General features: G+C 52.8%; 8 protein-coding genes across 8 annotated transcripts; 3 read left to right on the forward strand and 5 right to left on the reverse strand.

Moving 5' to 3' along the window:
- Positions 1 to 3339: 3339 nt before the first annotated feature.
- CTRU02_209901 (Cutinase transcription factor 1 alpha 3) lies at positions 3340 to 6435 on the forward strand (the record flags this gene model as incomplete). Its single annotated transcript, XM_036720716.1, has 8 exons — positions 3340 to 3442; positions 3519 to 3563; positions 3625 to 4179; positions 4233 to 4580; positions 4636 to 4917; positions 4969 to 5528; positions 5587 to 6074; positions 6126 to 6435. 8 exons carry the CDS (start codon positions 3340 to 3342, stop codon positions 6433 to 6435), a joined length of 2691 nt encoding a protein of 896 aa, XP_036587556.1.
- Positions 6436 to 9402: 2967 nt separating this feature from the next.
- CTRU02_209902 (uncharacterized protein) lies at positions 9403 to 10466 on the reverse strand (the record flags this gene model as incomplete). Its single annotated transcript, XM_070205358.1, has 3 exons — positions 9403 to 9856; positions 9992 to 10163; positions 10229 to 10466. The coding sequence occupies 3 exons, from the start codon at positions 10464 to 10466 to the stop codon at positions 9403 to 9405; spliced, it is 864 nt and encodes a 287-aa protein (XP_070061006.1).
- Positions 10467 to 10919: 453 nt separating this feature from the next.
- Positions 10920 to 11588, reverse strand: CTRU02_209903 (uncharacterized protein; the record flags this gene model as incomplete). The annotated part of the gene is made up of 1 exon (XM_036720718.1): positions 10920 to 11588. One exon carries the CDS (start codon positions 11586 to 11588, stop codon positions 10920 to 10922), a length of 669 nt encoding a protein of 222 aa, XP_036587558.1.
- Positions 11589 to 12298: 710 nt separating this feature from the next.
- CTRU02_209904 (uncharacterized protein) lies at positions 12299 to 13514 on the reverse strand (the record flags this gene model as incomplete). Its single annotated transcript, XM_036720719.1, has 3 exons — positions 12299 to 13194; positions 13246 to 13398; positions 13463 to 13514. 3 exons carry the CDS (start codon positions 13512 to 13514, stop codon positions 12299 to 12301), a joined length of 1101 nt encoding a protein of 366 aa, XP_036587559.1.
- A 350-nt stretch (positions 13515 to 13864) lies between these two features.
- CTRU02_209905 (frg1-like family protein) lies at positions 13865 to 14742 on the forward strand (the record flags this gene model as incomplete). Its single annotated transcript, XM_036720720.1, has 2 exons — positions 13865 to 14256; positions 14310 to 14742. 2 exons carry the CDS (start codon positions 13865 to 13867, stop codon positions 14740 to 14742), a joined length of 825 nt encoding a protein of 274 aa, XP_036587560.1.
- A 118-nt stretch (positions 14743 to 14860) lies between these two features.
- Positions 14861 to 16256, reverse strand: CTRU02_209906 (WD domain-containing protein; the record flags this gene model as incomplete). The annotated part of the gene is made up of 5 exons (XM_036720721.2): positions 14861 to 15053; positions 15113 to 15517; positions 15574 to 15673; positions 15738 to 16094; positions 16253 to 16256. The coding sequence occupies 5 exons, from the start codon at positions 16254 to 16256 to the stop codon at positions 14861 to 14863; spliced, it is 1059 nt and encodes a 352-aa protein (XP_036587561.2).
- Positions 16257 to 16589: 333 nt separating this feature from the next.
- Positions 16590 to 19305, forward strand: CTRU02_209907 (uncharacterized protein; the record flags this gene model as incomplete). Its single annotated transcript, XM_070205359.1, has 4 exons — positions 16590 to 16617; positions 16682 to 16834; positions 16890 to 18858; positions 18915 to 19305. The coding sequence occupies 4 exons, from the start codon at positions 16590 to 16592 to the stop codon at positions 19303 to 19305; spliced, it is 2541 nt and encodes an 846-aa protein (XP_070061007.1).
- An 849-nt stretch (positions 19306 to 20154) lies between these two features.
- On the reverse strand, positions 20155 to 23547 carry CTRU02_209908 (morphogenesis protein; the record flags this gene model as incomplete). The annotated part of the gene is made up of 6 exons (XM_070205360.1): positions 20155 to 20264; positions 20319 to 22648; positions 22694 to 22922; positions 22984 to 23077; positions 23134 to 23279; positions 23358 to 23547. The coding sequence occupies 6 exons, from the start codon at positions 23545 to 23547 to the stop codon at positions 20155 to 20157; spliced, it is 3099 nt and encodes a 1032-aa protein (XP_070061008.1).
- Positions 23548 to 27892: the final 4345 nt, after the last annotated feature.

Below are 27892 nucleotides of genomic sequence, written 5' to 3' on the forward strand. Positions count from 1 at the left end.
CCTGCGTCGAGGCCGCCAACCTTGGCCAAAGTAATATGCTGCATCCCCACGCAAAGCTAGCCAGGTGTTTATTGACGAGGATGTACCTCAGAGCTCAGGCAGCTTGTCTCATCTTGGGAGCAACGCCTCGGTCCGCAAAAAGGCATGGCTTGGGAATTGATATCAATATTGAGTGAGCATGGCCACTCGTTGTGATGACATGGGATGTTGGCGACTCTGCGCCTTTTTCCCTTCTTTTTTTTTTTTTTTCTCCCCTTGCCTTTCTTCATACCACGCCCCTGGACTAACCTTAGTCCAACCCTGCCTCTTGCCATGCATTTGTTAACCTTTTCTCTTTCTTTGGCTCCTTTTTTTATCTCATACTTATTTTTGGCAGGCCTGGTGATATTGCACTTGCTGTTTTGAGAGAAAAGATAGGGTCAGCCAATTGTAGATTGGGCTGGATTGGGAAGCAGAACAGGTGGTACACGTACAGTACATCCTGGATGTGGGGCAACACTGTATTCGTGACACGGCCCTGCCAAAAATATGACGACGAGACGGGACTATTCCTCCTGTCTGTACGGCGAGACTCAGAGCTTTGTACAGTGCATGTTATTAACACGCGTACTTGATACTTTACATTGTACACCTTTTCTGTGGCCCTCTGTGTGCCAAACTTTGAGCAACTTTACCTGAGGCGGCCTGGCAGGTCAGTGTGGCCGGGGAGGGTTCTTACCAGCGCACTGGTCGCACCACTCACACACACATACGCACACAATCAGTCAGTTGATGAGCATTTTGGTTTAGTCTTTATTTCTGACACACGTCGTGTACCTGGTGGCAGCGGCAGCGCCGTTCTCCCAACGTACTCAATCAGCACTGACTGGCTGGATCCTGACTCGGCTTTGCCTGTCAGCACGACTGGCAAAGCCGTGGGGGGGCTACGGTGGTGGCCGGATTCGCCGCCGTGGTCAATGCCTTCTTCGTTCCATATCCATGAGCGGGTTGCCACAGCTTTGACTCTTACCTGCTGAGTTCTTTACCACTGCAATAAACACCATTTCCATCCGTACATTACCTTACCCTTACCCTCGCCCTCACCCACACCACCAAGCCTCATCTTAATCACCGTACCTTGCGTGTTCATGTGCGCAGTGTTGTATGCACTTATTACCTACAGATATGTGTAGTGGTGGCCTTTGCACTTGCCTGGGGGTTTCCTTTTATTGAGTTTGGGTATTATTGGTTGCTTGGCTCCTTTTGTGTGTGTGTGTGTGCGTGGGATGGAATTGCCTCGCTGCAAGTTACTTGGGTGCCTACCACATATGGGCATTCAATATACAGTGCTTTACATTAGTCGCTACGTCAGCCATGTATCCGGTATTGGGAAAAGGATGGTCCTCAACTGGACGACTCGACGGTCTTTCTACAAAGCACTTCCTTGCCAACCGTCGAGCATCGACCCCCGTCTTACCGGTCTGGTCCAAGTAGAAACAGGAGACATTGCATCTCTTGTCTTCGCCCTCACTCTCCCTTTTCCTGCCGTCTGTGTGTCTGTTATCCATCCCTTCCGACGTCTCGTCTTGCCTCTTCTCTGACTAGGCACCACCCATTTCAAGTCACCTGCCCTCTGCTACGGAGGGACACAGACTCAAGGACCTTTTCTTCTTCTTCTTCTTCTTCTTCTTCTTCTTCTTCTTCTTCTTCTTCTTCTTCTTCTTCTTCTCTTCTTCTTCTTCTTCTCTTGTCCCTGTGCCAGGCATAGGCGAGCTTCTTTCTCATCTCTGGCCACTTTTCATGGGCCGGGTGCAATTTCATATTCATCATCAAGAACCAATACACAGGTCCTAACCCGGCAAATGAGGAGGACACAGAGGCATTCATTAGTTGGGTGAGACTCGAGAGTCCTCGTACCCCCGGCCGGCCCTTCATCTCTCTGTTAGATCTGGTCTGCGACAGGGCTGTTTAGCCTCTCCTCTTGCTAGTCCCGTTGCTCGGCTTCTCTGCTCTGCCCTGTCTGGTGGTTTTATCGTCTGGCCAGTCCCTCCCCAGGGTGTGCTACATTACTGATTGGTGAGGTGCTGAGAGGACCAACCAGTGCGTCTGGCTGGAGGGAAGGCAAAAGGAGTAAAAATAAAAATACATAGAAAGAAATATACATGGGTACTTGGGAGGCGCTGTCTGTCTTGCGCTGGCAACTGCGCTGCCCTACCTGCTCTTACCCTGCTTCCCCTAGCCCTGCCCTGTGCTGCTTGCTGTACGGATACAGCCTACTCACTGTGGGCTCCTCGTCTCCTTCCACCATCTTGCGCTGCCGCTCACGCCGTCGCCGCATTGCGCGACCTCCCACCCTTAATCCACACCCACATCCACATCCGCATCCACACCCACACACTTGCTCTCTCATTACCCACTCCACACATGTCGGAGTTCTCGTCTCCAACACCCTACGAGTACGCTACCTTACACCATACCAGCCGCAGTCTACCTCAACTGCCTTGCCTTACACACCTTCTTATTCTCTCACTCTCTCTCTCTCTTACCATCCTCGTTGCTCTCAGAGCCCTGTCCTTCCTGCACCTGCAACCCTGGACCGTTCCTCCATCTCCTCATCATCCTCCTCTCTGCCTCCCCTCCCCTCTTATCCGCCCCCCTCCCCTCCCCTCCAGGTTCCTCCTCCTCACCACCACAGCACTGTCCAGCCTACCTTGCCTACTCAGGCAGCCCTGGTCTGGGTCCTGGCTCCCCATCGACTCCTGGTCGCATCCATCATCGAACATCGGTCCCCTTAGGGCCCCGGCAGCACAAGCAGCGCAGTGATATGACCCTGCCCTGCCCTGCCTGTGTACCTAGCCCAGATCTTGTTCCCTACCCCGGTCGCTCCTCCCCGTCCAAGGTCTACCCACGTCAACCCTTCACGCCTCTCGCCGGGACCTGTCGTCCATTCATAATAAGGCTTGACCCTCTCCCGCGTACCCCCCTCACCCTCACCCACCAATCCGGACACCTGCCTACCAGCGCGCTCCAAAGAGAAATTCGAGACACAACTCCCCTCTGGCTGCTTCCTTTTCCTTAACAACCTCTTCCTTTCTGCAACCTTTCCATAACTTGAAAGCTTTGTTTTGGCCCGTCTCCAACAATTTTGAAAGAGAGATAGGATTTCACTATAAGAGTGAGAAAGAGTGCCACCGCATGCGCGCTCAGGTCGGGACAGTCGGCTCTCCAACTACCTTACAACAACGACGGACTTGGATGTAACCGCTTCTTTGTTTCCGCTCCGCTCTTCGTCCGAGGCTACGTCCTCCATCTTAGCTCACCACCTCCAACAACACCGACTTTGCCACGTCCGATTTCGAAATGTCCAACGATCCCTCGGTGAGGCGCATCTTGCCTCAGAGCTCCCAGATGGGTAGCTTCTCGTTTGCGCCCCAGCAGTATCCCCAAAGGGAAACCCAAAAGAGTGCGCCATCTATCTCCACCGCCTCGGCCTCTGGACCGTCCATGTTTACTTGTCTAATCAATCTCTGCTTCTGTAGACTATGTTTTTGTGGATGAACACAATCGCCATAAACGATTGAAGGGTATGCTTACATTCTCGCGCAGTCTTACCGCTGCAATCTTACTTACACTGGTGAACTCTAGTTATGAGGGCCTGTGAAGGATGCAGAAGACGAAAGATCAAATGCGATGCTGCCACGACCAACACCTGGCCATGCTCAGCCTGTATCAGACTGAAGCTTCATTGTGTTCGCCCCAATGGCCAGTACGACGGAACATCTACCGACGGCACCGGCTATGAGTCCCAGAGGGACGAGTTTGCCGCCGCATCCTCTCAACTTCAAGACAGCTTTCGCCAGCAAGCTCCCATGCAGCAACAATCAATCATGGCAAGTGGCCAAAAGCCTGGCCCTTCCATGTACGCCACTCAAGGCGCATATTCAGATCACAATGTCTTTCCCCCGGTGCCTTATTCTGATCAGTCGTCAAGCCAGCACAACATCCATTACACCACCGTTGCCCCCTCTGTCGGTATGATGGACCAGTCCTACGCCAGTCAGAATGTGTTCCCGACACCGCCCCTTCAGCAAAGTTCACGACCCGATTCACCCCCTGACACCTACTCCCAAGACGGCTCCTACCAGCAAGCCGACCTTGCCGATCTCTTGGGCTCCTTGAAAGTCAATGAAGCAGGCACAGGTAGGCGATTTGCCAGCCACTCCTCGTTCGCGACAACTAACTGGTTTCCATAGCGCCGTATTTGAGGAATAAAGCCTCGTTCAGACATGAAGAAGAACCAGCCGTGGAAGAAGCCGATGACTACAAAGAAATGCTTCCACCGTTGCCATCTGGTCCTGGTCTCAAGATTCGCATCCCCCCTGAGCTGATGCCGGATGACGACACTGCTATGCACTACTTCGAGCTATTCTTCAGTCACGTGCATCCCTACGTTCCTGTTCTTAGCAAGCCCATGTTTTACCATCAGTGGAACACCAACAGGCATGCGATGTCTCCTCTGATTCTTGAGGCTATCTTTGCCATCGGCGGGAGACTTGCCGACGACCCTGCTCAAGGACAGCAATGGCTTGCCTTGGCTTCAAGTACGATGCCGCTCAACACACCCCTCTTCTATGGAGACGTTCTAACATCATGCAGAACACGCAGATTCCTTCATGGATGTCCCAAGACTGAGCACTCTCCAGGCTTTGCTACTTATTCTCAAGGCGAGAGAAGCGGCACCAAAGCGTGGCTACTACTACAGGTCATGGATGACGATTGTTCAGTGTGTGCAGATGGGCAAGGACCTTGGCTTAGACGAGCACTATACCGATCACCAGGCAGGACGTCCTTGCGGCTCTAATCCAACGGAATGCCAGATGAAGAGCAGGATCTGGCAATCTATCTTCGTTGGCGAAGTCATGATTGGCTCTCCCCAAGGTTTGTCCAAATATACTGGTAACCAAGGATTTGTTTTGCTAACTAATGCAGGGCGATATGATCTTGCCGTCGAGCTGGATACCATCGATTTCAGCGTTCCGCGCCCAATTCAAGGTGGTGACGATTCCGAGTATCATATTACGCGAAATTTCACGTACTTCGCACGAATCGTCCGCAACGTCAGTCGGATGAACACCACTTACGGGCACCTCAAGAAGAAGAAGACCAAGGACTGGGGAGTAGATCCGGAATTTGTGCAGCTCAATCCCGCTTTGAATGCATGGTTGAACGACCTTCCTGCGGATTTGTCGGTCACCTTCCCTCCGGATGGCTCTCCTCCGTGGCTTTCGTCGCCGTACATCGGAAACCTTCATTCCTACTACTACCTGACCCTGATTCTTCTACATCGGCCACAGCTCAATTTCCTTGACCCCAACGGAGTTGACGGCCAATGGAAGCAACACATGATGATTTGTTACTCGGCAGCCAAGGCCCTGTGCCGACTTCAGGAGGCCGTGTTGAATAACTTCGGATTTCCCGGTCTACAGTGCATGCTTCGTGGTTTCAGTTTCACTGTCTACTGCGGACTGTGCTGTATCGTTCTCCATCTGGTGGGTTGGCGTCTAGTATATTCTTATTGGCCGGCATACTAACGTTGTGAAACTATAGGTGGCTGTAGTCTCACCAGATCCGGACTTGAACACCGACGCGCGCGAGTACTTTGCTCGACATATGCGGGTTCTCGAAAAGGTCATGTCGGTATGGCCGATGACGGATCTTCAGAAGCAAGTGGATGCAGTGCGAGAAGCATTTTCTGCTGACATCAGGAAACCTTTCGTGCTCAAGCCGAGCTTTCCCTACGGCAGTCCTCAGTCATCCACCCACTCCAGTCCTCCTCGTGGCTACAGACCGGGCATGGCTCGCACTGCCTCTCTAGACCACCAGTTGGACACACAAAACCTTCAACACTCCCAAGTCAGTTATACCAGCCACCCCATCACACCTCCTATTTCTGCCGGGCCTGTGGATACCAAGAGTGACTCGCCTGCTATACAGTCGCTCGTCATGATGGCGAATCAAGGATCCCAAGCACCGGGGATGCCGCAGACCATGTCGCTGGCGGAACAGCAGGGCTGGAATCCGAATCGTATTTTTGAGTAAGTCATGGATGCCTCTTTTCGGAGACGCAATGGCTAACAATGAACAAGGCAATGGAACACGTCTTTTGGTACGCCTCAGGTCCAACCACAGCCTTCGACGCTGCCTCCCCAGTCCAATTCGCTTAGTGTTTCTCCGTCTTCAGGTGCACCCGAAGCCCCGTCTCTTCAAGACATACAAGCAGTAAATGCCACCCTGCCAGTGGCTTCTCAGCAGATGGCGCCGCAGTACTCGGCTGCTCCGGTGCAGCCATTCATCTCGCCAGCTATGTGGCAAGAGTCCGTAGCGAGTGTATACGAAGGCGGCCTCAAGCGGGGCTGGGATTACGATGGTGGTGGTCCCATGATGAAGCGGCGATGAGCTGTTTGATTGCGCTCCCGCGTGACATTTCTTGATGTTATTGATGGCGACGATCTTAGTCGAGGTTGGGTTTGGTAAAGCGATGGTGGTCTACGGTTTATACAGCAAATATTTTTCTTTTGGAAGCCAGTGGGAAGGGTCTGGATGCAACACCACATCAGCTCGCGTTCTCGGCACCGGCGATTTACACGTACATAATTTCGACATTCGGTTCTCAGGGTCCTTGTTCACCTCATATACGGTTTATTCTCGCGACGAATATATGTACACGATTACGACGAAAACAAGGGTGGGAAACACAGTTGGAGATCTATGTCGGACGCGGGCGTCATTCTTGCCTTTGGAACACATAGCCCTGGATCTGAATAATGGCTTTCAACGGGCGTTCTCGGACGGGTACATGGGAGGAAAAGCCAGCAGAGGCGGTGTCCTGGCCTACATGCAGGACTGTATTATTATTTGGCGTTTCCTCAAAAAATGGAGCCATTAACGCGGCTCAGCCTAGCTCGGCGTACGGACAGCGTGCACCTTGACGTTGCGAACGAGAGAGCACCAATGTTTTGTTTACCAGCTATGTTGCGAGGCCTCAGAAGCTACCTGTACGATGGAGGGGGAAGAGGATACTTTGTTAGTTGCATTGATTGGGCCGACCAATATGGACATGATACCACCTTTTTTTTTTTTTTTTTTTTGCACGCTCATCCTTTCAACAAATGACACACACACACACAGTGACTACCCAAGGAGACCGCAGGTGACGAAGAAGTGAGCGCAAACTTTACTTGTGCCAACCAACGGCATTCAGGGGTTGACAGCAAACGCTCTCTAGAAATACACCCTCCAAGTTCCCTAAACGGCAGCAGGATCTGGGAAGGAGATGGCTCAATTGGTTGCGACATCTGAAACAGGCAAGTCCCATGGTTCGTTCCGTCGCGAATTTAGATTTGCATAAATAGATGGTCTCGACCTCAGTCGAGCACAGTGGCACGGCACTGGTTTGATTCCTCCCAACCTTGCCAAAGGTGTGCCCGCTCAGTACATCGATAAGGCAAACTTTCTATCCCAGCTGGGGGTTCTTTGGTATAAAACCCAACGTATACTCGGCTTGGCAGGGTTAAGCACCTGTCCTCCATGGCAGCATTCCTCTCTTGTCTGCCGGGAGGGTGGCAAAGAAACAATGACGACGACGAAGATGCTGGTAACGCGTTACGCGGGTTGAAATGCAAGGGCGCCGGCACGGAAGCCGGGAGTCGGATGTCGGATTTTCGGAAGCTGGGTGGTGGTAGCTTGTGGAAGCCAGGTAGCCAACCTACGAAATGCATTGGGAGCACCACGGTGGCGGGTTCCAACGAGGTACCGAAGCAAAGCACAACTCTCGCTACAAAGGTGTGGGTGCGGGCACGATGGATGGAAGGGAGCTCGTAGCTGTTTAGCCCCGATGTTGCATATCTCTATTCCCCTGAGCTGGGGCTGGCGTCGAAACAGAAGCGCCAAGAACTACACAGTACAATGGTCAAATCATCAATCGCAGGACAATGGACAAACGATCGGATAGGAATTGAGCCATGCTGTATGTGATCTGGCATGGATATCCTGTTCCATTGTCCCAGACAAGGGCCAGGTAGGTTTTTCAATGTCCCATACGTACCAAGGGTAAAGACTCGCAAACCACGAATCTACTGTGTGTGGTGGTTTTAAAGTTTGAGATTGCACATGGTTCTTCCGCTGGTAACGGGCATCCTTCGCTGCAACGTCAGACCCGGGTTCCCGTACCACCGGTATAGTACGTGCGCCACGGGACGAAGAGTGCCGTGAGTGAGCGTCGCTTATGGTAGGTGAATTTTCAGTACGTAGGCAATACAGGCCTTGCTCAGTGAGGCGCTTGAGGCAGCCTATTTGGCAATTCATCAGATCTTGGGCGGGGGGCAGGCTGTGAAGGCCTTCCCCGCTCTCCTTACAACGAGGTTCGGCGTGACCGACAGAGGCGGGTGTTGTAAGGAAGGCTCGCCTACATGTTTCTGTTCCCAGCAACCAGGACGGTTACAACATTGTACAACGCACCCCTCCCGGCTCCGCCTTCCGACCCCGCGCGCGCACATACCTTTCTCTCTTTTCTTTTCTTTTCTTTATTTTTACCTCTCATCTTTTCACCCTGTCTTTCTTTTCCCCGTTTCTCCTTGTTTGGGGTTACGGGGGTGGACAGTGTTTGGTTTCGGTCAATGTCCATGGGTATACACTGAAAGATGGGATGAGACAGGATTTTGCTTGGCGGGGAGGAGACGCGGCGGCGGCGGCGATGGCCGAGGAGTGGACGACCTTTCTCTATACTGTGTGCATCGCTTTCCCTCTTGCATTGCTACGCCATACTACATAGCATATGCACATATGTCGCGGCGGCTGTGGACAGATACTTGAATGGGGCTGGAAGAGCCACAAGTCAGTTGAACAGGGAAGAGACTTGTCAATTAAAGTAGGACGAACGACTTGTTTGTGGCCCAAAACAGAAGCGGTCCATTATGGATATTAAAAGTCATGATTCAAGCTGGCCGTGGGCCCCCCGCCTCTTTCCCGGGCTGAAAGTCAGCCGCGGAAAGAAACCGCCAAAATAGATCCCGGGTTTTTTACGGCTTATCCGACTCACACCTCTAGACCGTGGCGACTTCTTCTTTTTTTTTTTTTTTTTTTTTACCCCCCTTTTCCCGGCAACGGACTAGCGCCCGTTTGGGGTGTATGAGTTTGGTAATAATACACTGAGAAAGAGTAACACTTTCTCTCGAAATGGGTTGGCGATATTGGCGTTTTGCCGCCATCTGCCCATTGCATACGACTATGGAGGCAAGGCGGCGGGACAACTCCGGGTTTGTCATGGCACGCTTCTCTCCTCGATACCCATCAGACACACAATCCATTTCCCACCTTGTTTCTCTCTTACCATCCCCGCTTTAATATACATTCAGAATTCGTCATTTATTGCTTACGCTTACCCAGCAGTGGATGAATGATGTCGTAAACCCAGCTGTCCTTGGCGGTGTTCTTGAAACCGCTCTTGCCGTGGGAGCCAGCCCCAGTTTGGAGCATGAACTGGCTGACGGGGCGGTAGTGGTACCACTTCTTCCGGGCCATGAGATCCGAGACGTCGCGAGTGTGCGTGACGAGGTTGCCGCGCGACTTGAGGAACCCGGCGTCCTTGGGCAGGGGGCGGAGATCACCGGCCGAGACGAGTGTCGCCCGCGGACGGGCAGCCAAGCCTAGTGTGCCGACCTCAAGTTGTGCCGCCGGCGGGAGGGCGCGGACGTAACGTTCCAGAAGGGCCCGGGATTGCCGCGCGTAGGGAGGTAGGCGGAGGAAGACGTGGGTTACGAAGGGTGCAGAGAAGTAAGCCACGTAGAGGAGGGGGGTCACGGCACATCCGGCTAAGATGCTCTTCTGTTAGTTCAAGCTGTCCGACATGAGATCATGGAGGGTGAGGTCAAGGAAGACGACATCGAGCGAGTGGGCAGTGAGAGGGGATATCGCGTGAAGAAGGTTGAGAGGTAGGCAAAGGAGTTAGGTAGACTTGCATGCCATGGCAATCTGGGCCGCAGACATCTCGTTGCGATACATGGCGGGTTCCATCACAAGGACGAAGACGGCGGCCACGAAGATGGTGGTGATTTTGAGCCCGGCTACGAACCCTATCTTGCCTCTGCCGGCGTGGTAGATGAGCAGCTTCTCAGGCAACAGCTGTTCTGGAGAGTCGCCCAGGAGGTCAGTATTCTTTGTGTGAACAAGTGGCCGCTAGGGACGAACTTACGGGTGCTCCGGGCAGGCGAGGTTCCGGAGCCTGCGGCCGGCCCTGACGCGGCGGACTTTGACACAGCCGCTCCCGGGCCCTTGGTGCCGCCGGGTGCCGAGGCAAAGGACCGTCTAAGACTATGCTGCGGCAAAGATTTTTGAAGGAGCTGTGGTCGGAGCGTGCATGGTTGCGGGATGGGAAGAATACGGGCTGGCAATATAGGAGACCGTATGAGAACGAGTCTAAGGAAAGACATCGTGAGGGCTCCTCGTAGGGCCGGGAGAGTGAGAGAGGGAGAGGAGGGGATTGGATGGTTATGAGGTGAAGTTGAAGATTGAATGAGATGAACTGCCGCAGATGAGGTCACAGCGCCCTGCCGCTGCCGCTGCCACTGCCGCTGCACTTTTTTTTTTTTTTTTTTTTTTTTGGTACGCGACGCGACTGAATAAGCCGATCACCATGGTCTCAAGTAGGATTTGTGTCACCTTCATCTACAGCGCTCGATAACATTTCTTTCGGCATTTTGTAAGACATTAATTCTCTTGATGTATTCATTAAGCGACGTTGAAAATTCGATTGAGTGCCTGCGGCTTGTTGGTGGCTCTCGAGTCCTGTATAGCAGCCGACCAGACTGCTTGCCACTGAGCTTAGACCACTAACATCTAGTTCAGAGCCGCTGCTTCGGGCTTGCAGCCCGTTGGTCCTCAAGTCAGACAACGTTCTGCTGCAGCCACTCCTTCCACTGCTCCAACGTCCAGCTCGAGCTGATCGCATTGTTGGGGTATCCGTCGAAAAGCACCGTAGGGCTGACGTGCACGCCCGTCAACCGCGCAAGCTTGATGAGCACCTTGAAGTCGTTCGTCACGCCGTTACCGCTGTTAAGCGAGCCATCTTCGCTGGGCTTGTCCGAGACGACCAGCAGATCGTACACCTTCTTCTCGTCGACCCCGACAGAGCCGGCCAATTTGGCGAGGCGCTTGTAGGTGTCGTTGCGCGTCTCGTTGACGACGTTGACGTCGAAATATTCCTTCTGTGCCTTGAACAGTGCGTCGCTGTACTCCCAGAACTTCTCAGGGGCGACCTTGATGACGGCAACGGCAGACTCGTGGACCAGCGTGCTGGAAGGGTGCCATGGCTGCACCTGCTGGCGAAAGATGACCTCGACGTTGGAGGCCCAGGCTGGGTTGGAACGAATGGCGGGAACGACTTGATGATAGAAGGTGTTAAACTGTTTTGCGGAGAAAGGGCAGACGTAATCGAGGTAGATCTCAATAGTGTGCGGCTGGGCTGGGACGCCGCCGAAAGGAGTGCCGTCGGCGAGAGCCTTGGGCGGCGCAAAAGTGAGCTTGTGGGCGGCGAACTTGGGCGGGACGGCCATTTTAGTTGTGGTCTGATGGAAGGGGGACGGGCGGGTTGTGCTTAAGCGACGATGGATTGGTCGGGCAGCGAGTGTAGATATAAGAGAGAGATAAGGAGATCTATTGACAGCTGCCAGGCGCCGACTCAGATTTAATATGGCGTGCGAGGGGAGCTTCATGGTGCTCTTCTAAATGAGCGGGCACGCCGCAGTCAACTGAGACGGCGATGACGAAAGGGCCCAATTAGAGCTGGCGGGGGCGGGGTAGCTTCCCTTCGATACAAGCTTTCCTTCGAGATTACAAAAGGAACTCTCCAAGCCGTAGTCTCCGAATGATGCAATCTTGATCACAAAAGTGTGCTGACTGAGCAGCAAATGCAGCCCGTCAGCAGCGTCACGTAATCCCCCATGCTTAAGGGTTTCGCAGATGCATTGAAGTATTTGGAATGAGCCCGGTTTGAGAGTTAATAGTCGGTGTAACTCGATGCCCGACTTTGAATTGTACCTGCCGAGCTACCGAGCTCCGGGCCTGCCGCATTGCTCAAGATGCTCAATGCGCCCCACCAGACCGTCCCCGATCACGGCTAGGAGTTAATCTACCAACATGGTTTGTCCATTTTTACACCTTTGCAACTTCACGGCATAACCTGACTGGCAACCAGTGAGTCGACAATACGCTATTCGTTTATTTTTGTTTTTTTCCCTGCATCTATTATCACGCGAGGCAGCATTTACGAAACCGTGTTCTTAGCCACAATACCTCTGGCAAACTCGCCAAAGTTGATGTGTTGCTTCATGTCGACCTCCTCGCCGAGGTTGGGCTGGGTGAAGACGGCCAACGTGTTACGTGCAACACGGCCGTCGCTCACGGCCGCCTTAACGCCCCTTACAAAGTGCGGCACAGCCTTGAACTTCCCGCCCGTGATCCGTTCCAAAGTCTCTCCTGTCTGGAAGGCGATGCAGTCACGCGGGATCTTGACCTGTACAGTCTCTCCAGTGCGTGAGCGGATGTAAAGACCAGCTGTCGGATCGGGGGAAGCTGGGAGCTCAGCCAGTGGCGGCAGGCTTGCCGATGTCTCGTTGGTGATCTCGGGCACCGCTGGTGATGTCTCCTTCTCGTCGATGAACATGGCGGATGTCAAGCCAGTGAGGCAGCCATGGTCGAGGTGCTCGGCGCACCACGAATCGTCTGTGGCACCGATTTTGTCGAGGTCCGCCTGTGTCTGCGGGTAGTAGTGCAGCAGGCGAGCCTTGGTGGTGTTGGACGTGCTGACGACGTGCTCGAGGTATCCCTTCGGGTAGCCCTGAATCTCCGTCTCGGCAAACCTGTCACAGGCGCGCGCGACGAGAACAGCCGTATCAATAATGACCCTGCACAGGCTTTCAAGGCTGGGCTTGAATCCTGGGAGGACGTCCTGAGCCGGCCAAACATTGGGCGACAGATATTCGGGGAAGTTATCCTCGTTGAACTCGGCCGTGGGCTTGGCGCAGTCAAGAGTTGCGTCGACGTAAAATGCGCAATTGGCGTAGTATGAACCCTTAAAAGTATCTACCTGGCCATCCTTGAGAGTCTCTTTGCCCAAAGACCACCCAGTCAGGTATTTGGCCTTGACATTCTCTAGCTTGGCTAATTTTGTGTAAGCGACAGGGGGCCAACCAACAAGGTCTCATTTCGTACCCAATTCTTGTTCTGGCAAGTTGCCCAGATAAGAGGCGTAAGATAAAGTTTGATGTCTCAAGTGAGCAAATTCGGATGGCACGTCCTTAACGACCAAGATTCCCAGAGAGTCAGGACCAAAAGCCTCCTTGAGAGTCTCAAATGGGATGTTGCCTGCGGTGTGTCAACATCACATGTAAGCCACAATCTTTTGGTATTTCTTTTGCGAGGCACTTACCCTCCTTGAGATCGTTCAAGGAAACAGTAACCGGTTGCGCGATTTGAGACATGGTGACTTTGTTAAGCAGAGAAGCACAAAAAATTCTCAGCGTCGAATGAATTCCAAACGAAAGCAACCAGATCGTGGCGGCTCCTCCAAGATACCCTGTGACCACTTGCGGAGTGTAGTATCTGAGGTGGGGGAGGGGCAACGATTAGTTAATTACGTAATCACGACTTTCTCCAACACACGTTCCCCTAGACTGGAGCTCCCCATCAACAGTTTATATCTTGAAGCTTGCAACCAGCACCGGAGCGGAAATCGCCGGAGACCGCCTAAAACCGCCAACAGAACACCCACCTTCCTCATTTGCGCTCCCAATCGAATCAGCAGAACGCGACGAGACCGAAGGAAGGGACGATGGTCAAGCCCTTGACATTCAAGGGTGACAAAAAGCCCAAGAAGAGAAAGCGGACCGAGGTGGAGGCCCAGGACCGCGATGCGCCTTCTTCTGAAGTAGCCCGCACTGGGGCTGCCTCCGCAGCTGGGCAAGATGACGATGCGGAAAACGACGACAGTTGGGTGTCCGCCGACGTGGTGACAGACGTTGTCGGGCCCATCATGTTTGTGTTGCCTACGGAGCCACCCGCCGCCCTTGCATGCGATGCCAATGGCAAGGTCTTTACGTTGGGAATCGAAAATATCGTCGATGGCAACCCGGTGACTGCGGAGCCGCATGACGTGCGGCAAGTCTGGGTTGCAAACAGGATAGCAGGGACAGAGCAATTCAGGTTCAAGGGACATCATGGACAGTGAGTGCTCCCTGGTGTCGATTATCGATGAAGCAATGCTAACGGAATAATAGATACCTTGGATGCGATAAGAACGGCGTGTTGTCGGCGACGTCGGCGGCTGTGTCACCGCTCGAATCTTTCAACATAATCGCTACGGCCGACACTCCGGGTACTTTCCAGATCCAGACGCTACGTGACACCTTTTTGGCGGTCAAGCCCCCGAAGCCCAATGTCACAACATCCGACGTCAGAGGCGACGAAGAATCCATCACTTTCAACACTACATGGCGAATCAGGATGCAGGCAAGGTTCAAACCACGAATCAAGGCGAGTAAGGAAGAAAAGGCCAAGGAGAAGATCAGCCGCAAAGAGCTCGAGGAGGCTGTCGGTCGCAGGCTTGAGGATGACGAGGTTAGGAGGCTGAAAAAGGCAAGGAGGGAGGGAGACTATCACGAGCAGCTGTTGATGCTCAAAGTCAAGGGGAAGCATGACAAGTATGGCTAAGCACCATCAGATCCTTTCCAAGCTGGTGTGACGATGGCGGTGATGATACCCAAGGAGATCACGACTGGCACAAGAAAGAAGAGTTCCGTTCAAGTATTTGGATTTTTGGCCTTTACCATCAGTTGGGTCTCCAGGCCTTGATGTTTCCGTCTTCGCCAGCAGTGAAGACGACCTGCTCGTCGTCATAGAAGCAAAACGAGCGGATGATCTCCTCACCGTGGCCTCCAGGCAGACCGACGCTGTTCGCTCTATCGAATCCCCAGCTGCCCTCATTCGTTCGCGACAGATGCACCAGTTCGAAGACCTGGCGCCTATATAACCTAGTTAGCTAACACAGAAAGACTACAGCAAGGATGATTTGATTACTCACTCTTGCGAACCAACACCGACAATAGCACCGCTGCCATCGACCTTTGTCGTAACGTTGGCAATGTACTGGCAGCCAAGCGTCTCTCTGGCGTCGCCAAAGTCGACAAGAGCAGCTCCGGTTTGGCAATCATCTGCAACGCTGTAGACGGCAAACTTCTCGTCATGCGTCAGTACATAGACCTCGGTGTCGCTAAGGAAAGAGGCGTGGTGAACAGAGCCCTGGTTGAGGGCCTGAATTACGACTTCATCCTCGTCTGAGATGCGCGTGTCGTAGATATTGACAATGCCGTCGGTAGATCCAGAGAGGAGAACGTGCGCTTGGGAAGGGTGGAAGCGAAGCTCTGTCACGTCATCGCTATGAACTTCGTCGTACTGGAGTCTTTGTGTAGGACCGGCTCTGATGTCCCTGTTGTTGTGTCAGAGGTCATGAGTTCCACTGGAACTCACTGACGGAGGACATACCAAAGTAATACGGAAGCAGTGTGGTTCTGTAGTTCCGTTCCGACTGCTATTGTGTTGCTTCTTGCGTCACATGCCAGGGAGAGAATGGGAGCTTGGCTTGCTGTAATGCCGTGTCAGTGACGCTCTCCAAATCAACTCAGTTTATGCATGACTTGGAGGCATACCTCCAAAATGTGCGACTTGTGGTTTTGAGTTCTCCCTTAAATCCCAAACGGAAACCTCGCCGTTTTCACCTGCAGTACAGACGATAGATTCCGATGCATCATATGTCTTCAAGCATGTTAGATTGCCATGGCTCGTCGGAAATGACTTGATCGGACCCTGGCCCAATCGCGCGGGATGGAAGAGGGTGAGCTTCTGATCCGAGGATATGGCGGCTAGGCCAGAGTTGAGACGGTGAAGATCAAGTACATAGACATCGCCCTGGCCACCGACATGGTAACCATCTGTGCAAGTGAGGTTGTACATGATGCGAGTGTAGGCCTTAGGCTTTGGTGAGCAAGGGCCCTGAACATAATGAGCTGAGAGCTAAGAACTCACTGAAAGAGACGAAGACTGAGATTTTGACTAGATAGAACCCAACTCTTCGCGAAAATCTAGGCTTTTAGCAGTCGCCGAGAATCTCACGTTTGTACCCGAGCAGTGCAAAGGCTCAAATTTGCATAACCTGGAAACCAACTCATTTCTGAGGTGCCTCCTCTGTCAATTGGTGAAGGAAATGTGCCGGAGGGGCTCTTTAGTGCAAAGCCCCACCTTATGCAACCCTTCCCGCGCTAGAACTCCCATAAAGCAATACTTCAATCCTGTGTCCAATCAGACCACGACCAGTGCACGAACCCCCAGTCGCCCTGGAGCTCCCAATTCATCTACGTGGACCTTAAACCAGGACAGCTGTTCCTACCACTGCTGTCATCATCGTCCGCCAAACCAACTTCCGCCGGCTTCCGCAAGTAAATCGCCGCGGAATAACATGTCGTGGACCTTTGCGATCGACCTTGGGACATAAAATTCGCAGGATGAGACGCTCTTTCCTTTGGCTTGTCCGTAAGTAACTTGCACTACGCTGAACTCCGGATGTAGCTGTGGAAGCTGACATATAGCCCATTAGTGCTGTTGCAGGCGGCCGTGGTGCTCTGTTCCGATGCGCAAAAAGTCGTGAAGTTTGACAATGAGAACAAACACAAAGAAGGACAAGAAGGTCATGCACACATTCAAACCGATGTAGTTCCAGAGCAGGATGCACCGCCTCCAAGGCAACCCGGTACGGAAAGCGCAATGGTGGGGGATGATATAGTAAGACTGACCTTTATGAGCAGGGGCCGAGTTCGTTGAATCGGCCATGGAGCAGCTGCGGACACTGCCACCGAGAATTTACCCGAGACGCGAACGCAGATACACTCTCTTCTGGACGGTGGCTCGATATGCACTTAAAGCCGTACCTAGCCTTAAAGTCGCCCCGGTCCCGGGAAACACCCAAGCACAGGAGACGAAGGTCAGCGGGCCACTTTTGGAGGCTGTCAAGCTTCTGGAGCAATCTGCCCTCCAGAACAACTCTGATGCGATTTATCTTCTTGCCGACATGAACTTTTACGGCAACTGGTCACATCCCAGAGACTTAAAGGTCGCGTTCGGCCACTACCAGACCCTCGCGACACTCCATGGGAACCGCACGGCACAATACATGGTTGGTCTTTACTATGCAACGGGAATCGGTCATGTCGTCGCCCCCGACCAGGCAAAGGCGTTGCTCTACTACACCTTTGCGGCGATTCAGGGGGACACACGCGCTGAGATGGCAGTTGGCTACCGACATCATAGCGGCATTGCGACACCCAAGAATTGTGAGCTTGCAAGCAAGTACTACAAGAGAGTAGCGGACAAGGCGATACAGTGGTATCGGTCGGGTCCCCCTGGTGGTATGGCGTGGGTGGTCGAGTCGTATCGAATTGCTGACGAACTTGGTGGAGTTTACGGCGAGGGAGCCAGTGCTTCCAGCGCCGGTATGAATGCAATCAGAGTCAGTCCCAACTCAGACGCAAATGCGGCCATCGACGACGTCATCGAATATCTGGACCTCATGTCCCAGAAGGGCGATGCGAAGGCGTCCTATAACCTCGGGCGCATCTATTATGACGGTCAAAGAGGACTGGACAGGGACTTGGACCTGGCCCGGAAGTACTTTTTCACTGTGGCTAAGCGATACTGGAGAAAAGATGGGCGGATCATGGAGAACCACAAGCCCGGTATCGAGAAGACGGCAAGTAAGGCTGCTGGCTTTATTGGCCGGATGTACCTGAGGGGCGACGGAGTCGACCAGAGCTTCGAACAAGCAAAGAGGTGGTTCGAACGCGGCATCTCCCATGGAGATGCTCAGTCGCAGCATGGCCTTGGTCTCATGATGCTGCACGGGTACGGAACGCCAAAGAACATTGCCATGGCTACCGATCTCTTCAAGGCAGCGGCCGAACAGGACTATGCGCCTTCACAGATTGAACTTGGCGTCCTTTACCTTGACCAGGGCGGTGCAGAAGACGTTCGTATCGCAAACAACTACTTCGAGTTGGCGGCTAGATACGGCCAAATTGAAGCCCACTATTATCTTGCTGAGATGGTCTACCACGGTGTTGGCAGAGACAAGACTTGCTCCATGGCCCTGGGGTATTACAAGAATGTCGCTGAAAAGGCTGAACCTTTGGTCTCTCCATGGGCTGAGGCAAATCAGGCATACTACTACGGCGATCATGAACTGGCGTTCTTGGAGTACGTCATGGCCGCAGAGCAGGGTTACGAACGGGCGCAGAACAATGTTGCTTTCATTCTTGACCCGCTGAAGTCGAGCATGCCGTTGCCCGACTGGCTCCCGGTGCCTCAATGGCTTGCACTCAGCCACGCCCGTCCTAGCTTGCTAAATAACCCTACGCTCACCCTTATGTACTGGACTAGATCCTCAAGACAGGCCAACGTAGATTCGCAGGTTAAGATGGGAGACTACTACTTTTACGGTATCGGCTCCGAGCCGGATGTGAACAAGGCCGTTCAGTGCTACACCGGTGCCTCGGATTATTCACAGAGCGCTCAAGCTCTTTGGAATCTGGGATGGATGCACGAGAACGGTATTGGCTTGACACAGGATTTTCATCTGGCCAAGAGGTACTACGATCAAGCTCTGGAAGTCAACGAGGAGGCCTACCTCCCAGTTACCCTCAGCCTACTCAAATTGCGCATGAGAAGCGCATGGAACACTTTCACGCACGGTCCTATTCATTCTATTCAGGACGACCCCAGTAAGCACCTAGCCTTCACCTTCTTGTAACAAAATCTCTTCGGATGATTACTAACACGATAATAGAGCCGAAGAAGGACTGGTCCCTCGGTGAGTGGATCGCCAACTTTCTACAAGACGACCAATTATTGTACGATGACCCTTACTATGAGGACATATTTGATGATACCATCGGGGGCAGCCCTGATGGCAACCCACTTGAGGACGATGGCATTGCCGAGAGCCTCATCATTGTATTCCTTGCCCTCTCCCTCGTTCTTTTGCTGTACTATAGGCAACAAAGACAGCAGCAGCATCGCCGCGAGGAGGAGGCCGGGCAGCGCCAGCAACAACAGCGTCAGCAGGGCCAGGCTGCACCTGCACCTGTGCCGCAACAGGACCAAGGCTTGTTCCCTCAACCAGGAAATCCGGAGTGGAACAACTGGGTTGCTGGCGGCATCGGGCATTGATTGGCATTATACTGCTTGTACGAATACAAACATGATTACCAATAAGAACGCAGAAGACAGTAAAGAGAGAAGTTTAGAGGCGTAAAGAGAGAGGACAGGGGGAGGCAAGCAGTGGAGGAAACAAAGCATATTCAGCGCTGGCGTTTTGGGAAGTCCCGGATGTAGGGCATTGGGCTCTTTGTGTACGGCTACGTTTTGAAAAAAAAAAAAAATTAAGTTTGTGAAAAAGACTCTCGTTGCAACTACTCGTTCTACAGCACGTTCCCTGGCAACAATGTCTGAGACAAAGTTGAGGAAGAAAACAAAAGGTTCCCTAACAAACCGGGAACAAGGACAGACAGTCACTGACATATGTGTAGCTTGATTGGAAGGGCTTCGTTTGCTTTTGGGGCAGTAACTACTACTAGCTTTTCTTTTTCTCGTTAACTGAAGAAATTGGGGCCATGTCGAATATCCCCCGCCAATGGACGCTCCCCTCCTCTTTGCTTCAGACCTTCGCCGCCTGTATTGGAAGAAAGATGTAAAAAGATATCAACAAAAAAATAGAAACTGCCATTGAAAGTTGTGCGTCCCGGCTTGCTGTTCTAGTGGTATCATCTTCTGTGTAATAACCCGCAACGAAAAAGAAACAGCAGAAAGGTATTAGCGACTAATTACTGAAGTGGCTAGATCCGGCCAGGGATCCGAGAAGTCGGACACATCCTTTTAATCTCGAAGATTGAAGACCGGAAGAAAAGGGCGCTTTTTCGTGACGACGACGATGGTGATACAATGTCATCTCAAAAAATAAAATAAGAACAGTCAACTGAAAACAAGTTCATGCATCCTCGAATCGGCCTTTCAATCAATTTAGCGGCGGATAGGGGGAGGAGTTCGAACACCAGGGGCGGTGGAATTCTCCATGTTGCCCGTAAGCTCGGCAACACGCGCCTTGATACGAGCTACACGAGATTCGATTGCTGCGAGTTGTTAGGTTTTGGGTTCTCCATTGTCAGGGGTTCTAATTGACTCACTCTCCTCTCCGCTCGTGTCGTCATCGCCATCAGTGGTCTTGCTGTATCCACCACGGCTCTGCTCCTCGCTCTGTCTCTGGGCCGCACGCTCAGCAGCGTTCTTGCGGATCTGAGCCCACCGATCCTGGGCAAGAGGGCTTCGGGGACCGTCGTCCGGGGATACGGGCGAGGCTTGCGCGGGCGGTTCGGGCGTCTTCGCGTGTCTCGCAATGGGAGGAGGGATTGCGTCCTCAGAGGAATCGTCGGGGACGAACGCGGGTTGATCCTGCAAAGGACCCTGATCGAACCGGGAAAATTCGTGGTTAGCCTCGTTGGCATCCTCGGTATCGACGCGAGAGAGCGATTCATCAACCGACGGCGCGTACTGCGGCTCGTGAGCTTGGGTCTCAACAGGGAATGGCTGAGGCGCCTCCATTGGCGTGGTGTAAGCCTCCGCGGGCGTTGGTGTAGGGAGGTTAGACTCAATGACAGTGGGCTGGGGAACGGGAGACGGAGAAGGCTTTGGCGGCTCAGGAGTTGCTGTATCGCGCTGAAGCATACCGTTCACATCTGCAGCGGCGTTCTCAGGAAGTTTTGAGTTCCGGTTCTTGTTACGACCAAACAGCTTTCGGAGGCCACCACCGCCGGTCTTCTCTTTGTGCAGCTTCTTCTGCTTCTTGTCCGTAGGGTTGGCATCCGGCTCCGGCGAGAACATGTTTTCGCGAGTCTGTTCGTACGAGTCTTTCGGCGGCGGCAACGGCGAATTGCGACCACCCGACTCAAATCTTTCTGCGGGTTGGAGTTCATTCGGGGTTTCTGTACCCCTCTCCGAAGGGGTAAGGGGTGTATCGTTCTGTCGGGGTGATAGAGGAGATGGCGACCGGAAGACTCCCGGAGAGTTTCGATTCAACGGCGAGAGTTGGGATTGTATAGACGGTGATTTGGCAGGGACTTCAGGGCGAAGCTCATCACCATTAGTGTGGCCGTTTGTATACTCGTCGTTACCATTACTTCCATTTCTTTGCATGGTGGAGACCCCAATGCCGCGTCCGGTGGTGTTGTTTGCCAGATAGGCTTCCCGAATAGCTTCCTTGTCGTATTTGTTGGCCCACTTCATTGCCGGAGACGCCTGACGCATGATGTCGGGCTGCAGAGTTAAAACACTGTTTGTCTTCTCCATTGCCGACGCGTCATTACGTCCCCTGCGTGCCTGCAGCAGTTGTTGTTGCTTCAGCTGCTGCTCCTGATACTGGCGAGCTTGAAGTTGTGCGGCAGCGGCCTGGATCCGAGCTTGCTGGTCTGGACCAATACTTGATTTGCTAGTGTTCGGGTCCTCCTTCTTCTTGTCCTTTTCTAAAGCATGCTTGCCAGTCGATTTGCGACGGTTGACACCCTTGTTTCGTCGTGTCCAACTGAAAAAGCCCTTTTTCTCGGCGATGTAGGCGCCTTCCTGAGGCTCAGGAGCAGCTCCCGCCACCATCTCCTCCATGACAAGCCATCGTCCACTTCTAATAGACGTTTCGATCACAGCACAGCGACCAAAGGCAGACTTTCTTTCTGGCGTTTCCTCAGGAGCAAGACTGCTCATCCAGACCCACCAGAAGGCCTCATCCAGGTCGAAACGAGCAATGCTTGCCAACTCGCCAGGTTCCAAACGATCCGACTCTAACCTTGGGTTGTGCGATTGCGAGCTTCGTTGGCGGACAGTTGTTTCAATCGGTGGAAGAACCTTGTCAGGAGGCAGCAACATATTTGGGCTGTGAGGACTGTCATCGACAAAACCAGACGACAAGAAATCAGCCCAAGATGGCGTAGTCGGCCTTCCGAGACCAACGCCACCAGACGCCGGCGTGGTTCTAAGACCTTGCGGCTTACGAGCGGCTGCGGCGGCTTCATCATCGTCCTCATCATCCTCAAGAGCACTGGTGAAACCGATGTCTTCAAACCGTGACCAAGAGGCATCCCTCAAGCTGGTTGAGTGCTTTGAGCTAGAGACTTGCGACTGGTTGGCGGAAGAAATCGCCTTCAAGACACGGCGGCACTCTTCGGTCAACGCCTTCACTGGATCCTCGTACTCGGAAAATTCTCGCAAAGCACGATCCTCTTCGCGATACTGGAAATGATTCGCCCGCCTCAATAGTGCGAAGGGAGTCGGTGAGACTGTGTCGACAATCATAACCACCTTATAGGTAGATGATTGCATCAGAGATGGCTTTTGAGGGGGGTACTCGGTTTCTTGCAGAAGCTTCTGAAGGGACATTGGAAGCATAGAAATGCTGCCCTGCGACGGTTTCTGGGGCGCCAGAGATCGAAGGTATGCGAAGAACAAATGGCTCGTCGCATCGGCGGCGCTACTACTATTAGCCTCAACCATTCGTCTGAGGATTGTTACTCACCTAGCCCAGGATTTATAACCACCCTCGAAGCCACTGCCCGTGTCCTTTTGCTCGAACGCCCACCATGCAGCTGTGCGAGAGAGCTTACGTCCGCCCAGGCCGTTCATTTTACCGTGAGCAGCGATTGCCGATAGGAGATCGAAGAAATCAAAGATAATGCTCGACCGAGCACCATTGTCGACACTGAGGGGGATGAACGTCTTGAAGGAGTCTCTCGCCATATTTGAGTCTAGCAGGCGCATGAGCCACAATTGTGCTTTGTTTGTAGTCGTTGCATTCATGTAACATACCTTGCTCGCCAACCTTGAACAACTCGTACGCATCCCAGCCGACAACACCACCCTGGAGTCGGCTCCAGCACCACTTTACTACGCCTGCAATAACCTTCGACTATGTTAGTATCACCGGGAATAAAACAATTAAATAATCGAAGCACGAACCATAGGCTCAGTCATGCGCAGTTCTTGTGACAAGAACTCGCCTCGAAGAGGTTGGCTGCCATCGAAGAAATGGCGGATGAAAGTACGGACAGCACTAGGGTCCGAGGTAGGACGGAATGGCAGTAGGAGGAAGGGGTGATCCAGCGCTAGAGGTGGAAAAAACATGTCAGTATCCGTGAGTGCGAAAGATCGCAACGATTAGGAAGCATATGAGGAGGTCGTACCTCGTGCTTTGAGCTCCTCTGTGCAACGTCGTATCAGGTCTTGAATTTCCTCCGCCTCGACTGTCTTTCTCGTGTAAGCGTCATCCCATCGTGGCTTCGCGGGTAGCTGATCAGCAGCATCGAGATTCGCGCCCTTCTTCTTTTTCGTCGGACCGTCCTTGCCCTTCAAGCGAGAGAAGAGGCTAGGCATCTTGGCGGTGTGAAACTGCCTTCAAAACGGCGATTCCAACTTGGGGCGAGAGAGAGCACAAGGCATTCGAAGAACGGGCAAAGGTGGAATAGATTGTTGTAACTACCTCGACGAGTAGTAAGGTGCAGGGCGTTTGAGTGTTACAAGCTCGGCTTGCCTTGGTGGGAGAGTGAGTGGTCGCGAAGGCGTCGCGGTATGGGGAAGGTATTGTCAACGAAGGGAAAGGCGCGTTTGTCGCAAGTCAATAGTATGTCGTCGTTAAAACGGTGCCCCACGGAAGCATCCCACTAAGAAATTGCACACAAGGGATAAAGGACTCGAGGGTATCGGGAAGACAGATTTCAGGGTTCAAAGAAACGAAAGGAAGTCTTCAGCAAACGGAAAGCGAGAGGAGGAAAGTGGATAGTAGTAGTGGTGATGAATGTCCAGCTGCTTGGATGAGGACCGAAAGAGAGACAGCTTCACTTTCTCTTTCTTTCAGGGGCGAACGCAAGCGGCGGGCTATTAATTGGAGAAGTGGGAAATGGGACTATTTGGAGGGGGGGTCCCTGGAGGCTTGGCTGCTGCCCAGTGCTTGTCTCTTTTTCTTTTTCTTGTTATTTTTTCCCCTTCCTATTTCCTTTTTTTTTTATAAATTCTTTTTGAACTGTCTCCCCTGTCTATATTTTCTGGGCATAGGTACCTTCTGTGCGACGGTTACGCAGTCGGGTACCTGAAGGAGACCTTGACGAGGCTGCCCAATAAGGAATAGCGGTAATGCAAAGCGCTAGGGGAAACTTCCAGTCCGTGGGTCTTGGGATTCTGTGCTCCGTGCAGTGCAGTGTGGTGTGCAGCGTTCCTTGGAGGCTTGTTGGCGGCGTATGGTAGGCTCGCAAGGTCCCTGGGCCGTTGTTTGACTTCTTGAGAGTGTGTGGCTTTTCAGGCGGTGCTAATGGCACCGAGTATCAGGCACAACACACAAAGGTGGGAGAGGGAGGGGCAGACAGGCCCTGAAATGAAATTAAATCGCTGGAAAGAGGACCCCGGCTTAGTGCCACAGGCCACAAGGGCCGCCGCCGCCAACACCCACAGGTGACGCCCTGGCCGACTTCGACCACGACCTTCGCTCTGGACCTCCTGACAAAAGCACAGGTACCATACGCGGTGAACGACCTGAACCAATCGATTAAATCCGATGTACTGTTGGGCGGAGATGCAGCAGTGGGGGCAGAAGGCTTAAGACCTCGAGGAACACACTCAGACCTCAGGCGACCATGGTATTACGGCCAAGGATAACGGTATGAGCGTTGCGGTGGCTGGACGACTCACGAGAGGCGGAAAGGTGGTGATGAGAATGACGGAGAGGCAGAAGACGGCGCCGGGATGAGGACATTCGGCAGAGCACCAGAGTAGAGACGACGCGCAAGACACTGGGAGTAACTTCCATGCATCCGGGAAAAGATAGATGTAATGCAGCGCTTGTATGCAATGCCGTCAGCGAGGACAACTTCAGATGAAAGGGATGATGTAGCAGCTCCGGCGTCAGTGTCAGCATATGCAGCAGACCAGACAGGCAGGTAGATGGGAGGCACCAGCTGCTCATCTGCAGTCCTGACAAGTCAGAGCATCGGGAATGTGAGATCCATTCGCCTATCGCTGACATGCTGTTATACCTAGTCAGAAGACTGAGGCTGATTGCCGAAGTCAAGTGTCTGTACTTGAGAGCTTGATCTCGTTCGGTTTCTTGGGCTTCAACTAGTTCAACTGTATGGCACCCGAAGGCATGCCAAGGGGCGGTACATAGCATTCCTTCCACACGAGGTGGAATAAAGTAGACCATGCCTTGTCTTATTCATGGATCGTTTTCGAGACACACTGTCTCTGCTACAGATTGCTTGGTGTAGTCAAGCGTGGGAACCCCAACTGTCGGCCGCACCTTAATTGAGCCCCGGTGTCCGTTAGATCCGGTCTTATTGATCCGTGAGGTAATCAATGACTTTGAGTCCTTTCCACCGTAGTACCGGTCATGATTTTGGAGGCTGACCTTCTCTGACGAGGTATCCATAAGGTATTGTGGGCTGTATCTGTCTGTCTATGGTAGTAGCCACTAAGAAAGAAAGGGAGAAAAAGTGAAAGATCGAAGGTTCGGTCCAATGCAAATTGTGTTGGCTGGGGTCCGTCTACTTCCCCATAAGGCACTACTACATTCAAGTAGTGGGTGCATTGTACTCCTGCCGCCGCTCATCATCTCTGGGCCCTCTACTACCTAGTCTCTCACTTTAACCCACCCGGCCCTGCTGTCCAGTGGGGGTGGACCCTGTTTGCTCTGGAGTTTCTTTGACTCGACTTGCCCTGCCCAGCCCAGCAAGATCCAGCACCATTGCGCTTGCCACGCTTGCAAGATGTAGAGAACATCAAGAAGGGGGAAGGAGAGAGGGAAGGGATTGGAAGGAGGGGAAAAAAATAAAGGCACCTTCCTTGTTCTCTATCCCCCCTCCCCCTCCCCTTTACACCACCAGTATGCACAGCGCACACCTCATCTCGCAGCTGAACCTTGCTCTCCTACATTCCCGCCTAGGAGAGGCAAGGGAAATCGCAACACTGCTTACCGCGCCACTCGGCACTTTCCAACTGAGTATTCGACCCAACACTAATTAGCACAGCATCAACTTAGTCATGGACGGCTTCGTTATCGGCAGCCAGTTTTCACATCATTTTCAATAGCCCTGCTCAAGCCAACGCCGTCGCCCCTCGGTCGAATGTCAGATCATAATCAAACTTGAAGCTCCAGATATTTGTACCGTGTTACATCTTCTCCTAAAGTCATGGACCACTTTCGTCGATGTCGTGTCTCGCAGCACCCCGGCCGGGAAATCAATAAGGCATAGCATGATGACTACTAGGACGGCGAGACGCGTCTCGAACCTGTCGCTTGGTTACTTCCGGCGCCCGCCTGTCCGCCCCACTTCCAGCAAGACCCAACGCGGCTCGACACCCGTGCCAGAGGCATTCATGAGAGTCAATTGACGAAGAAGAAATGGCAAGATCGATGCGCCATCCGAGAAAGGAACCATCAGTCTGGGGCGCCGCCGTGCCGCTCATACTTGTCAAGCCAATTCCAGTACCGCCATCCACGGCCCGGATAGGACGCCACCCCGGCGGCTTAGAAAAGCCCTTTTACTCAGATCAATCTGCCTCTGACACACAATCTAAAGCAAATCAGCAGCTTCCCAGCCCGCCAGGATGTACCAATTATAGGCCGAGTATGTTCTTGTGTGAGGGCACGCATGAGTTGGCTGTTGCCAGCACATCCTCGTCATCGCCCCATCCACCACCGACAACCGGGTCTAGCACATCCACTGAGCCAAGCACCCCGTTGGGACAAGTCATTGGTTATGTCCTGTGCGCTTGATCGGCGTGCGCTGGCACCAACCCAAGGGTGCTGTCAAGCCTGACGGGCAGCAGCACCCTTTTCTCATCACCTGCATTGGACGCCTTTGCACTTCACTGATGTCCCAATCCCAGCAAATGTCGCGCTGATGGAATCTCGCTACCGTGGTTCTCTTTAAATGCATGCTCTCTTCTCGGCGACTACTGATCAGCATGATGCCATTGGAAGGACATGACTTTACCATGGGCTCCCTCAAACCATTCATCGGCGAGTGCGACAGCGCTCGAGCCTCCCCATGTCTTCCCACACACTGATCATTAGTTGTGCAAAATCCGCATGAACGCACCTCCAAGGGGTTCAAGGACTTGCTTGCATTTGTGCGTTTGTTCTCCTAGCCCTGAGTGGCCAGAGCCGATGCGAAACTTCTAGCTGGGCCTGTCGATATAAAAAGAAGAAGAAAAAGAAAGAAAGAAAGAAAAAAACCACTGGCTATGCTGCCGATCCATCGACGTCAGAATGTCTGTTCATACTCCACTGCATGACCAACTGAAATATCGGACGATGTCTTCTATAGGTCTTGGCTCTAATTGGGGAGAGAGCCGCCGCTCTATTGCGAAAAACCATCTTCAAACTTGCCATTTTCAATTGTTTGGCGAGCAAAACCATCTCAGCAGCTTTGGCAATGGCACGACGAATACACAACCAGAAATCTTAACATGCCAATTACCGCTGCAGGTCTCTTTGACTTACTGGCAAGGGGTACCGGTAGCATAGCGCAGCACCCAATCTGCTATCTCTCCCAACGTGTTAAGACCCTTGAGTTCCTTTTCAAATGACATAAGCAAGGGCCAGCCATTTGTATTTGGCGATAAGATGACATGTGACCAGCGAAACGCGATCCAACATTGTTGCGACAACCTCGGTGGAATGTAGGGGTTCAAGCTTGCAGGCCAGCTTGAAATAAGCTCAATTGCA

Source organism: Colletotrichum truncatum (assembly GCF_014235925.2).
Source record: "Colletotrichum truncatum strain CMES1059 chromosome Unknown Contig_0006, whole genome shotgun sequence".
Classification (NCBI taxonomy): domain Eukaryota; kingdom Fungi; phylum Ascomycota; class Sordariomycetes; order Glomerellales; family Glomerellaceae; genus Colletotrichum; species Colletotrichum truncatum.